The sequence below is a fragment of the Buteo buteo genome, chromosome 10 (assembly GCF_964188355.1).
Source record: "Buteo buteo chromosome 10, bButBut1.hap1.1, whole genome shotgun sequence".
Taxonomy (NCBI): Eukaryota; Metazoa; Chordata; class Aves; order Accipitriformes; family Accipitridae; genus Buteo; species Buteo buteo.
The window spans coordinates 28,649,218-28,663,861 of NC_134180.1; the positions used below are offsets into that span (position 1 = coordinate 28,649,218).

At 36.4% G+C, this 14,644-nt stretch overlaps 1 protein-coding gene across 2 annotated transcripts in view; it reads right to left on the reverse strand.

The window, feature by feature from the left end:
• PRKACB (protein kinase cAMP-activated catalytic subunit beta) overlaps nt 1-14,644 on the reverse strand; it is a 75,751-nt gene that overhangs the window by 35,604 nt on the left and 25,503 nt on the right. Inside the window, exon 1 of one of the 2 annotated variants that reach the window (XM_075039124.1) lies at nt 1,930-2,164. The exons of the other annotated variant lie outside the window; for it this stretch is intronic. Within the exon in view, the coding sequence (XP_074895225.1) occupies nt 1,930-2,116 (187 nt within the window). The 5' untranslated portion in view covers nt 2,117-2,164. Of the gene's footprint in view, nt 1-1,929; nt 2,165-14,644 lie in introns of those variants that run through there. 2 annotated transcript variants of the gene reach the window in all.

The following is a 14,644-nucleotide window of genomic DNA, read 5'->3' on the forward strand; positions in this document are numbered from 1 at the left end:
TAGTTGAGCATATTCAACTAGCCTTACAAGACAAACACCAGTATGTTTCTAAAACACTGCTTATTCATTAAATTTCCTGTGAAATTAATCTACAACCTGAATTCAGTGACCCTATGCAATTCTATGACATTGAACTCTCAGGTAAAACCAAACCAAACCTGTTTCTCTTTCATTTTTCACAAAGAATTTTCACAGATGATGTATTTTTCTGAAGATATAATTAGGAGTCAGTAGTAGACAGAAATACTCCCTCCACTGTATTCCTTATCTTCTCTGTCACTCCTTTGGCTACAGTGGTAGTGAAATGAGAATACTGAAATGTAGACTTAGTCCATGTATACCTACAGTATTTTTATTTATTATTTTTAAAAAACAATCTACAAATTGAGAGTAGAGGTTTAGGATAAAGATTCAGAATTTCACCCCAAAACCAAAGCTACACAATCAACCACCATTCAGCTACCAGCTCAGTAACTCTGGCTCAGAAAACTGCATGCAACCACTGTGCTTAATTATGCCTTAAAATAGCATTCGCGGAACAGCCATTTTCACCATGTTTATCATCAAGAGACACGACAGTCCATTTCCTCATCAAGCACGTCATACAAGGAAGCCTGCCTTAAATAGAGGGGAAAAAAAATAGTAGAAACTTGTACACAAACAGGTCACAATTTCTAAGAGTCAGTAGGTCAATACCATTTTTTTCTTCATGTTATATAAACAAAAAAGCTTCAGTGTTATTTTTTCAAATAGCTATTTACATAAAAAAGCTTCTATATAAACACAAGTATGCATCTATTTTTACCAAGCTGAAAATATTCTGGAGAAGTGGAAGCTCAGAATTTATGTGCTTTCATCATTTATCTTCCCAACAAAACTAGTCGATCCTTTCTCATCTCATTCGGGAGACCTAGATTTGATCTATTTTAGGTCAATGCATTAACACCTTTTTGTTTCCATGTTTACTGCTTATCCTCTGAGAGCAGATTCACCCCCTACTCATATAATATTTTAAATTGCAAGCAGGGAGATGTATAAACACTGATTTTCTTCATGGTAACACTGTGATGCTGAGCGTTTCCAATAAGGCCTATTTTCAACTGAAAAAATTGTGCTATCTCAAATCTATCAATGAATCTGAAACATGGAACAAAATTATCATCAATTACCATATTGTAACATTTTAAAACGAGTATTTAACAACAGAGACAATAACTGCTTTGCAAAATTATGCATGGCTTTAAAAGGAAAAAATGAAAATCAAATGTCAATTTATTTAGATAGTGATATTTTTTTAAATCTCTCACTATTACTACCCAAAATGCAATCATGAAAAGTTTTAATCCATACAAATAATACCTTAAGCTGTTCCCTAATTAAGAAATGAAAGCTAATGATAGTCAGCATTGCACACTAAATTAATATGTAACAGTTAAAACCAAACACAATTTTATATTGTTTACCACTGTATAGAGCATTCTGATGTATATATCCCTAAAATAAAACGATGAATGATAAAAAGCCCTGTAATTAGAAGTTTAATCTCTGCAGCAATGTTTGCCTATTCCAAAGTTTAAACATTACAATCTTTATTGAGTTTTCTATTTTTGCTGAACTAGTTCATTTAATCTGAAAATAAAGGAAGTAATTTAGAAGAAAAAATTGGGGTCAACTGTGCTTTAAGAGAAAAGAAGGCATGTGGGATAAATTCTCCTGCCAGCCACCAGTCCATGAACCAGCCCCCCATCTCCCCCTGCCTGGTGCAATATGCTGTTCTTCAAATTAATACCTTTAGGTAAGGAATTGTAAAACTGCCCCAGGAGCGTATCACAGATCAGTGTTCATATTGATTACAAACATGTAAGTTCTTCACTTACTAGGCAAACTAAACAGCAAATATCTATAAAACAAAGAAAACCCCCTACTTACTTGATTTGTCCCATAGGACAGCAAGTTCAGAGCAATGTTGGCTCTCATTTTCCAGAGCCGCTCTCTGTTCATGCGCGCCACTCTTTGAATGTCTATGGAAAAGACGATTAGCAAAACCTTCCAGTCTCTGCAGTGCTGTGGCTGTCCCTGTGCACTGGTTACAAGGTACCTCCTTCTGAGCTGCCATCTATACACACTGGCGACTTTACAAAAGCAAAAGAGAAAATATCTAAAGGGAGCTGGACAACCCAGAGCCACTAAAAGCTATGCATGTGTCAAGCTTCCTGTATGCAGTGTTTTCTAACCACTACTCTCTTCTACTTCCTGTTAAGAAAAGCTCTATAATGTACTGGTTTATATTGCTAAAAGTCTCTTTTCATGTCAATTGAAAAGTGGTTTTTTTTAAAAAACATGCAATTATTGCTCTAGCATGTGTTTTCACAGCTTTATAATGCATCACATTTTATACTTAAATATAAATTTTATGTTAAAATACTATAAACAACTTGTTCAGAAGTACGGATCAGAAGGCAGATATACTTTTTTTTAATTTACCACAACCATGCGTGAAAAAAGAAAAGTGACTATTCTGCAGTTCTTCCCCTGTTACTAAGATGGAGTACTACCATCATCATAGCAAACATAACCAGCTGTAATCTAATCATTAGTAATCTCATGTTTTCAATTGAACAACTTTCTAAGCAAGGAGGTTACTTGCAGAAACTACTGAATAAACTACTCTTTTATTATCGGGTGGGGGAAAAAAAAGTATTCTTTTTCTCCTTTGAGAAAAATCAGAATGAAAAAGTTGAATTCTAACGTACACACAAACACAACTGCATTATACTTATCCAAACTGGGTTCTACTTAATCCAAGAAATGAACAAAATGCATTTAATTTTTTCAGGAATAAAGTACCAAAACAACCAGTGCTGGCAGATCCTTATCTAGCAGCATGCTCACTCTCCCAGCCCCAAAGGCAGCTGTAAGGAGAGTCACAAAGTCACGGTCACCAGCTCTCAACACTGCTTATATAAAAGCTTTGCCTGCAAGTCTCCTGGAATTGCGTAAGAAGTTTTTTCACCCACAAGAAATTAAGGTATTTTCAACTGTAGAGTAAGTCTAGAAAGCATAATTTTTAATGGTGCAATATATAAGGAAAATAAATTAAAAGCTGTATTTAACATTAAATTATATTAATTTCCAAATTATGTGATTTTGCATGCTTACAATGGGTAATACTAAATATTCATTTTGTGAAAATGGAAACACATACATTAGGCAGGTTTCCCAGTATATCATCTGCACATATAAGATGTGGCAGCTTAAAAATTGAGGCTATTCTTAAGAAAGATTGAAATAACTTTTCCACAATCTGTCTCCTGTCTTGCAGTCAACAGGTGTTAAAGACATACCTCTCATTTTTCACCACCATACTTCTCACTGAATAGTTTTCAAATGTCAGCAGATATCCATCCTTGGACATTACATAACTATTTCATAACCGCTCTTACTCTTCATAACTGCTTCAGAAAAAAACGCATGATGACAAACCGCCTGTGATAACGATAAAACAATAAAAGTGCCGAGGGACAGACTTTACAGATTTGGCTACATTGCTCCTAACAGGCACTTCTAGACTTAGTGTAATTGGCCTCAGTCAACACAATGATTTAAATTTCTAGACTCAATGCAAAGCACAGAAACGCCCTTTGCTTTCAGGCTCCAGATATACTCTGGAAATGTAATTTCTTTCTCCAGCACCTGTTCGAAATTTGGAACCAACTGCCTAAACGCTTACATTTTACACTCCAGTTTGCAAAGCTAGATGAGTACCTGCTGTCTTGCTGGTGACCAGGCTGCTCTCCCTGTTCAGGGTCAGGTGCTGCAACCTTCCCTGCATGCCAGCCCATTACAGGTCCTTTTCCACCTTACACCTTCCAGCCTTTCACCTGCTTTGCTGCAAGACCAATGCTAACTTCCATGACATCCCATCAGTTCAAGGCTCTGCTGCCAGAAACAAGAGCTAGTGAAGACCATGGGGATCCGTTTGCCTTATCAGGGGTCACAAATAGGCACAGGGGTATAATATGTGCCATATATAACCAAACACTTTATGACAGAGTAATGCTATGCCACCTTCCATACAGCAGTATAAGAAATACTTAGACAAGAACAAGATGCTTATTTCCCTGCCTGGTGATCTTTCCAGGGCTGGAAGAGCCCCTCTGGAATTGAACAACCATGCTCCCCTGTAGCTCACCGCAAGTGTCTGGGCATCCAGGGAATCCTTCCAAGAGACTATTATTTTCTCTGACCTTGACTGTTTTCTCCAGTAAACAAAGCCACCTGCTATGATGGTGTGCTTGTCTTGTCTCTCTCCTCTACCATGGTTCTGAGCCTTTACACTACTGTTGTCTTTTATCTTTCACACAAGTCTTCAACTAAACCACTTCATTTCCCTGATCTGAGAGTAATTTACAAAATACACATCACATCACTTCATATTACGTAAGTTAGAGTCTGCCAACCTGCCAGAGTCAATGGAGAGACGTGGGAACTGTCAGAGAGCAACTCTGCCCACCAAAATTCAGAGCTCTGAATGCACACAAGTGACTAACCTGGACGCTTGAATTAGGTGCCAAAAATAGGAAGCAGAAACATCCATCCTCTGAGATCACTGAAGTGAACTGGTTTAAGTGAAAACAGGTTATCAAAAAGGGATTGTTAGAAGATATCCTAAGAGAAAACCTGGATTTGCCAGAATTTGACAAACTACTGCCACCGAACACTGTTACGGAAGTTCTTCTCCACATGCAAAACATGAAAAGAAAGAACTGGTCGTATTTTTACACAGATAGTAATATGCTTTCCTAATCCAGGAAATTTTTGGCATTGATTGTCATTGCCTCACGATAACACAAAATACTACCACACCGACTTTCTGTGAAGTCCACATCCCAAGTGGACTTCAATTTCTTTAATTGAAGTCCACAATTTTTAAAGGTGGAACCTCCTATTCGCTTTTATTTAATCTCTTATCTTACTGACATACTAATCTTCCAAATCTATGCAACATTAATTTATCCACATCAAGTATTTTATATGTTATATATGAAGCACAGAATCCACAAGCTCCAACATAGTATTTTACTGCCCAAAAGCTCATTAATCAGCAACGGATGGTACTTTATCAAAGGCAAAATTCTGTGGCTCTGCTTGTCGTAGGATTTCCACTTGCTAGCCAGTACTGCTTTTCCTTAGAACAGTTTGTAAATCTTTAAATACAATTAAATGCTTATACAGACATGTGCAAACAGATTTGAGGTCATCTTACTCATGCTCCGAGCTGGAAGAAGAACCTGAGCCAGCTTTGATCTAGAGCTGTGCAGTGCTTGTGGTTAAGCTCATATGCCCTCCCAAAAGAGCAATAGCTGGCTGTGCTCCAGCCAGACCACGAACATCCAGATGTTCTACCCACTCAATGCTACCAAAGTCAGATCAGGTGTGTGTCAACCTCTGTACACAGGTATGACCCATACAATATCAGGCCTGATTAGGATGCATTTAACTTTGAATAACTTTTACTCTACAGACAGTCTCTGTGGCCTAGGAAACCTTTCTGTTATAAAAAACCAGCCTACTTCAGGTCAGTTATTTAAAAAACAATGTTTGAAGACATTGAGACTGGGCAGTTGCCATCCAGGTCTCCTATTAGTTTCTCCAGCGGGCAGTGTTGAAAATCCCCTCTTTGTTCATATCTATTGCAAAATGAACCCCAGCTGCCCAGGCTACACATCGTGTGTGCTACCTGGTGTATGCCAGGGAGCTGACAACCCTGGTGCCTGACTGAGCAACATCGGGGCAGGGGCCCAGTGCCGGCGTGGTGGTTCCATTTGCCTGCAGAGCTCCATCTCTTCCAAAGCACTCCCAGACAAACTCAGTTCAAACCAGCCAGGCATACAATTTAAGGAAAGTGTTAGTAACACAGAAAAATGTAAGAGAGTTACTTCAGTGTTTCTAACTGGTTTCTAAAATTTCTGTTCCACAAGAGATAACAAAGCTCCAACTGCTCCTTGCAGCCAAAGTCAACACTGAAATGTTAAGAATTTCCTTTAGGCAGAAATTTTATTTTCACTAAATTCTAGCCACTAAATCTTGGCAATATTTTAAAACAGATTAAAAAACCCAGAGAGGTGGGTAAGAGATTCAGCTATGAATGTGAACATGATGTGTAAGTTACAGTATTTTGATAAATAATATTTCAGTAAAAATTTTTAAGGTACTCTCCCACAAATTTATAAAAAACAACATAATGATGATAGCCATAGAAAAAGGCCAATATTGTGGTTCTCTAATTTAATAAAGGCAACAAAACCCTTTTCCTTATTGCCAACCAATAACCTTGTGTGCATTTCCCAGTGGCTGACACCCAGTGTATCTCTCAACCATAGGTAACAACACACAGCACTATAACCTAGTCACAGACTCTTTCAGCTTGCTGAAAAAGAATCAGGAATAAGGTAGGTACATGGACAATTTCTTTTTAATAATCTCTGCTAAAATATCATATCTCAATTTCTAAGACACAATTCTACCCTACCAGTCAAGCCTTAAAAATTAAGGATTAAGACAGCACCCTCCTTTCCTTGAAGGGCATAGATGGCTGAGTAACGGCACAATTTGTACAGTCCTTCTTTAATTGAATACAGAAAAATGCACACATTATAACTGTAAAATATTTAAAATGTTCCCCAAGTAAAGTTACCATGAAATACCTGAATTTTAAAGAAGTACAAACCAAAAAAACATTAAGAACTAGATCACACCTATGTATCTTTGAACTGTATTTTTTTTTTTTTTTTTACTTCTAGGATCTAATGTCATACTTCTTAGTTTGATATACAGAACTGAAATTCCCTCATACTGTCAAAACTGGGAGTGTCTTCTCTAGTGTTTAATGAAGGTTAACCATGAATATCTTGCAATCAAAACCATACAGGAGTTTTTAAGACAATTAACTGTATTCCTTGACAGGACCTTGAAAAATGGATCCATGATGCAAAATAAATTTCAGATCACCGCCATGTGACTAAAATTTAGGTCCTAATTCCAAATCTTGAAACATACTATTTTCCTGGTTACCTACAAAGCTGAGTCTTAATCTAACCATTTACACATTTTCTACCTCTCTTCAAGGGCTAAATAAAAATATTCTTTTCTATCTTCTTATTTAAATATTTAAAATCAGTATTTCTCCTTTTCAGCACTGGCCTTCATTCACAAGTAAAAAAGACATACTGCAACATTTTCTCCATATTTATTTTGTTTGTAATCTATGGGAAAATAACTGAAAGAAACCTTATAAATGAATAATAAAGAACTTTTTTTCCAGAGGTTAAAGACAGTTTATTTATTTGCTTTAAAAATTGATGGCTTGATAAAGCACATCTTTTCCTTTATGCATCAGTTATTTCAACAATGGAAGTCCAACTTCAGTATTTATTATTTATTACGAAAGGAGTGAGCAATAATTTGATACAAAGTGTTAGTGAGGGTTCCTCCACTTTTAAAAGCTTAAGGATCTTGCTGAATTTAGGTCTCATATTGACCAATAAAATATTTGTAAGTTGAAAGATGCAGCCTATACATTTAAGAAAAAGAAAATAATTTGTCTAATCGTGAATTAGAAAATATAAAAGTTTATAAGCATTTATATGCTACAGAACCTAAAGTGTTCTGTGCTATAAGCCTAAGGAAATATGTATGGTCTTTTTCTAGTTGTTTTATAAAACTTGAGAGAAAAGGACGTAAAACAAAGTATAGAGATAGCGATTTCATAACTTAAAAAAAAAAAAAAGAACGTTTTCATCAGAAATTATGTAATTAAACACAATCCATTTTGAGTCTTGCCAGGCATGCATATTTCAAAGAATTATGGGTAGAAATAGAGGCAGAAAAAGGCTTCTTGAAAAAGCAGATATATTTTCTTTTTCACTATATATCCAGCACTATGCCACTAGCTTGCATTTCTTTTTAAACACATGGAAGGAAAAGCAGTATTTGCTCCTATCTTACAGATTTAATGGCTTTCCATTTTGAAACAAAGATTTTTCAAAATGTTATAAACAAAATAAACACAACCAATAATTTCACTGTTTTATAAAACACAAGAAAGTAAACCCATGCAGTCTTAGTGTACCTTTATGTGTACATTTTTTCTAAAAAGGTTAACCCTTACTACTGAGCCCTTCTGAGAGCAGTACTAAGGCTGGGACTGCAGCACTTCTATAAATAGGACTGCCAAGAGGAAGTTGTTGCTATGGAAATGCTGGTCATATTTCTATTTTGACTCAGTGGACCTCTACTGGCATCTACTGTACACAAGCTTAATTACAGCAGACATCTAATACCTTCATCTGTCATCAGGAAGCATGAATTAAGGCTCACATGGTCCAACAGCATTGTTTAATTTTTATCCATGATAATACAAAAGGAATAAAAAAAACAACTAAGAATGTAGAGAAGAAAAAAACAGAAAAAAGTCAGACCCTCCTTGTATTCAGCATCTGATTTTTCATACGCAAGCTAAAAGCTCTTATGTTTCCTGTCAGTTTTCTTGTCAAAATTCGACAAATTCAAAGACGATGTGATTTTCCATGTACACATACCATGGCAGCAGATCAAGTTTCCTCATTTCTATCAACACATACCTGGTTATTTTGAAGTCAAATAGCTTGTAGTCATAGTCCCAAATCTAGTGTTGAGAAGAAGGGGACAGAGAAGTCTTTCATTACAAGCCAAATCTTCCATAAAACTGTCCAACTCGCCAAAGAGAACTGGATTCCTCTCCTTTCTAACACGCTCCTTCCTCCTTGCTTTTCTTACAGCTTCCTTCAAGATGATGTGCTTGCTGGTGCTTAGGGTCTGGACTGACTGTCACATTGCAAGATAGAGGTTTTTCGGAACGTGAATGAAGATTACTTCATAATAAAATAAAGTTTAGCGAAGATCCATCTTTAAAATACCTGCTTTCACATAAGTACAAGAAATCTTCTGAAAGTACTTGTAGAAATCTGCTTGGTCTGTGCCCCTCCAGATGATAAGCTACTCAAATAACCCTCCATAATTACGTCATAGCACTATTTAAGATAGTTTCACATACAATCAGAAATTTTGTACAACAAAAACCAGGGAAGTGTATGGACTTATTTAAATTAAAATCCAAGGTTCAATTTTGAAGAAATTTAGCATATGACCTCAGTAACTCTGTCTCTCTGAAAAAACTAACAGCAGACAAAGGTTTTGGTCCACTTCATTTACAACAAAATATACTGTTGATTAATAAGGAGCATTAATGGGTTCTCCATCAAAATGAGTAAGATGAAGTTCCCGAATTAGGAGAAACACACTAAGAACTTGGACATTTTGCTCAATATCTGACTGTGTTGAAGGAGAAGCTACCTGCTTGAATTCTGGCCCACCTCCCACCAGAACAATGATGCTGAAGATCTCACCCTCTCACAGGACCAGTAAAGGCTCCTGCAGGTAAGCAGCTGCTGTGGAGGTGATCTTGGCGACACAAAGCTTCAGGCTGATGAGCTCTACTTTTTCAAGAATCAATTTAGCCACTTAGTTATACTAAGGAACTGCCCCATAAGAGGCACATTTGTTTGAAAACCGCAGCTCAGGACAAATTAAGCATTTTGTGTCCTGAGTCAAGAGTGCCTCACATAACAAATGATAATTAAACCTGAGAGATCTGGGGTCACACTTAGAGCTAATTCTTGAGGAAGTGAGAGAAGGGACAGTAGTAAAATGCTTACCAAAACTAAAGTCTTGTAGATAAAAATTCACTATAGGAGTAGCTACATTCTACTATCAGATTGTGTATTGTATAGTAAAAGACTAGAATGATAAATACTAGAGTATCTAGAATAATTTTAGTACCTCTTTCAGGAAGCCTGTCTGCATTTTAAATCACCAGCACATTTCTCTAGAGGAAGACAAAACAAAACAACTGACTCCACTTGGAGCTAAATATTTTAAATGAATGCTTTTGTTTTCCTCCAAAACTGGAGTGTTCCCCCATTATAGGATATTTAGGTTCAATTAGGAAAATATCCAAATTAGAAAGCAAGCAAACCCAAAGTTACTTCATCAGAAGGGATAGTGCTTCTTCATAGGATGGAAAAGTGCAAATCAGAATACAGTAGTGGCTTTCATAAAGCATGGTCTAAAGTACAAAACATTTGGTCATGTGATGCGGAGATGCGCGCGCCTCTACTTGTGTCAGAAAGAGACCCTGTGTTCCTGTGCCTTACCGCTGGCCTACAGACTGCCCTGGAGTGTCCTGCGCCCTCCCCTCCTACCAGCCTGCTCAGCTTCGGATAGTCTGCAAAACAGGGGAAAGACTGAATTAGTATAGAACTGCACTATCCTCCACAGCAGCTAGAGTGGAAAATCGGCAATAAATCCCTGGAAAGTAGAGGGGATGCTGCTGGCCCCAAGACAAGAGGCTATAGAATGTGTAAGAGGATATTTCAAAGTTTGTTAAATGCTCCTAATACACATTGTGCTAAGTAAGCAGTATCCTAGTTACAGGAACTTGCATTAATACAGAGGTATCAGAAGTACACCTCAAACAACAGGATTTCTCTATATACTGAAGCTAATTACAATGGGTGTACAGAATTTACATTATGCCTGCACTTAAATGGAGTAACAAATGCCATCTCCTGGCTTAAGACCAAACAAAGTGTGAGGTACGAAAACTGTAATACCAAACAGTAAGTTTTAAAAGTACTCAGTCATTCATCTGTAATGTGTTGTATAAACACAACTAAATATCTCAGATTTTTTAGAGGGGAAATAATTCACACACCAACTTTCTAATTACTGGGTATTTTTCTTAGTGAGGTAGCAGTTAAGGGCACAGATCTTAATTTTTTCCCTATCCGTGATGGGTTTTAATTTATAAATTATAATTTTTATCCAGTTTGTTTCATGTAAGATGAATTTATTTATTAGCAGTCCAGATATATTCTTAAATAATATTTGCATTTGGATATAACAGAAATAATTTACAAGTTAAAAAAAATAATACTTAAAATGAAGCTTTCCCCTTCTGCTACTTATGAAATGTGTTTTCCAGCTACCAGTAAGCAAACAGGCACTTTACTTCCCAGTCCATAGTATCCTTGGGCATTTCCAAGTGCTACTTTACAATAAAGGCCAAAAAACTAAAGCTCAGGCAGCTATCTTGAAACTGAGAAAAATTTTCATTGCCAGATGCAATTGCCAGTAGGCAGAATGGTCAGAAGATCTATCTTTCACTCTTACACTTACTAAGACTGAGCGAAATACATGACTACAAATATATTTAGTTTATTCAAGTATTTGTTTAAAGCACAGGAAAGCAGAAAGCACTTTGCAGGATAGAAACATTACACGAGTAAATGCATACCTGTTTCTTTTCTTTCTTTTCCTTAATGTAAACTTGCCAAGATGCTGTTTCACTTGATACTTATTAATGCAAGTAAAGACAATTTTAAGAATAATAATTAAGAATTCATAAAACAAAATTCTAAAAGTTGCTATATCAATGTCTTTATTCACAACACAGAATTCTGAGAAAAGCTTTAGAAGCAAGTATGGATAAAATACACCATTACTCGTAATTCTCTGAACAAAAATCAAACAATTCACATGGCATGTCAGCTCAGCATGTGGTATGAGTGACAGCAAAGAAAAGATACAATTCCTTAATATTGTATCCTCAAGCAGCCACAACCTTGCAATTGCATTTTCACTCTCAAAGCAAAATGATCAAAGATTTTTTTTTTAGTAAGATCAAAAGAAACTAGTGATGTCCTTCACCAGCTTACAGGGATTAAGTTACAAGCTGTGCTGAACACACAAATTTTGCTTTAGTGCAAAATCAGTACTTGATAATACATAACATCTTTTTTCCAAGAAGGTTGGCAATTCTGCATTTTGTTTAAAAATCAAAGATTTTCCTTCTAATAATTTTCTTTTTTTCTGGCTAGCTCCATTATAGCTCACTCTATTCAACTGCACAAAGAACTAACTTTTCCACAGTTCAACAATATTTAAATTGATTTTAAAATATTTCTTTTCTTAAATGTAACAAACTTTTAACTGACAGGTAAACCAACTACAAATATTCTTGAAGTTATTTTTTAATTAGATACAAGAACATCCATTAGTTGTAATTGTATTTATCTTTCACTTGCTTTAAACAGAAATAGGAACAAACAATAATTAAAAATGCATCTGAAAAACACTGTCATTTCATGCTGTGAAATGCCACTAAAAGCAGCTTCTTGCAGTAGGTCACCTCAAAGCACTGACAGTCAACCCCATCCATATTCTCCTCAACAAGGATATGGCAAGACTCTTCTATACTGCTGTTATCCAAACTCGTATTCAAGCACAATTTTACCATGCAGTTATCTTTCTCTTTGCCTACTGAGCTAACGAGCACTTTAATAGGTAAAGAAATTTTTTGCAACATACATCCAATGCATTTGATACTGAACAATATCAACTATGAAAGTTCACTCTCCAATTTTCTTTCCACTAGTTTCTGTTTCTGGTATTTACAGAAAGGAAAAGTTCACGACAATGTAAGTCATCTCAACATTTACACACCTCTAACTCCATTCTCACCTTAGTCTCAGAAGCCAAGAGACCTACCTGGTAAGAAATGTCTGCCACAGACCCAAGAGCTAACAATTCCCAACCAAAGAGCTTTAAGAGTCTTGCTCTAGCCTTCCACAGATTAACTATAAATTGCTTAGGCTTACTATGTGATGACCGTATGTATGAAAGCAAGCCAAGAAAACCAAGTAACTGCTCAAAGACAGGTTTTGTGTTTGTTTTCAAGAGATGCCACTGGTATTTCTTTTGATTTGTCCTAATCAGCAGGACTCTTGCAAAGAAAACCCACCCCAAACAACACACAGAAAACCTACACAGGTCAGAATTTGAGAATTGTGACAAATGTCCAAATATTTTAATCCTTAAATGAGATCTCTCTGCCAAAAAGTCTGCTGTTGCAGAAATGTGCATGTCTGAAATATCTGACAGCTTTACCACACACCTCCACTGCGAACTGCACGCAGGGAAAACAGAGAATTTGCCTACACAGGCTTTACCATTTGGGGGGTTCCTGTTAATAACTGGGAGTGTTGTCCTTAATCTTGCACTGATATGGTCATCCTATCTGTGATTACTACTACTACTACTACAAAAAAAAAAAAAGGTTTGAATATGCCTATTTTGAATATGTAAAGTCTACCTTATGATAGCATCATGTGGGCCCTTCTAATTTCTGGGAAGCAAAAATTGCTCTAATTTGGCAGAGCTGGAAGACACAGTATCTCTTGAATTTATTATCTTAATTTTGATAAAAATGCCTAAAATTTTTTAACTAGCCAGAGACTTCTTTTCTTCCTCCTGGAAGAACAAACATGTTTCACTTGAGCTGGTCTCAGATGCTCATAACTTTTCCTAACAACTTCAATACAGAGTTGTTATTTCTGGGAGTCACGTGGCATGTGGGAAGATTCTGGTTTTCTTCCAATTTCTCTGAATTTAAACTCTACCCAAGAAAACTGCCAAAATGAGGTACCAGTTACAACACATCAGGCGAATTTTTAAACTTATTTCCGCTGTAAGATCCACCTTCCTCCAATCTTTGGGGGGTGGGGGTGAAGGGTTGGAAGGAAACACGTGGCATCCCATTTAAGTGAAATATCAAAATAATGAACTTTGTAATTGCAATTACTGAGCCCTCTCCTCACCTTTTGTATATGATAGAAAAAAACCCCCAATACTTAAATTGCACAGAAATGAAAGCCTAAATGAATACTTACCTGAAGTGAAAAGGACTGCTTATGTATTATTAGGTAACCTACTTTGACATTGCCATTCCTTTGCCTCTGTAAAGATGACACTTTCAGAAGAAAATATCAACAGATTTATCTGCCAAATAAGGCAAACAATGTATTATTTTAATTTTTGAAAATGCTGCTGGTACCTAATTTTTCTGAAAAGTCATGAAAGATTAAAAATGTTAAGGCAACTCTGCATGGTTTCTGGAGGGTTTTTTGGGCATTCAGGATGTCCAACACAGCCCAGTTCTGAAGATGAATGGCTTTTGGGACTCCATGTTGAATGCGATTATAAGTTCTACTCAGTTTGAAATCTACATTTGAATTACCTTTTCATGTATGCCTTAAATCTATGCAACCCCTACTATATCCACCAAAGAAAATACTACTTTGGCACACTGAATACAGTTTCTTACAAAACTTTTCAGAGGGCAGAATGAATAGATAGGTCCTGGAAAACACATCAAAATGGGAACATATTACTTTGGTCCTTACTGATCCAATTCTGAACCTAACAAGGTGCTAAGGATGTTGCAGGGCTACAACGCACATATGGAAAGATGGGTAGAAAGAGAAGGAGGAAACAGGCAGGAGGTGATCATGAAGGAAATTATTTGAACTAACTCAAATCATGCTGCTCTTTCCCTAGTTAAAACAAAAGCAGCACTAAAAGATTCATTAGTCATCTGGATTTTGCTAACAGTTTATAACCTGCTCACTTTTTGGTTTTTTTCTGGAGATTCACTGGTCACAATTACTGGACTAAATACATCTCTGCACCCTCCTTATTATCTTCA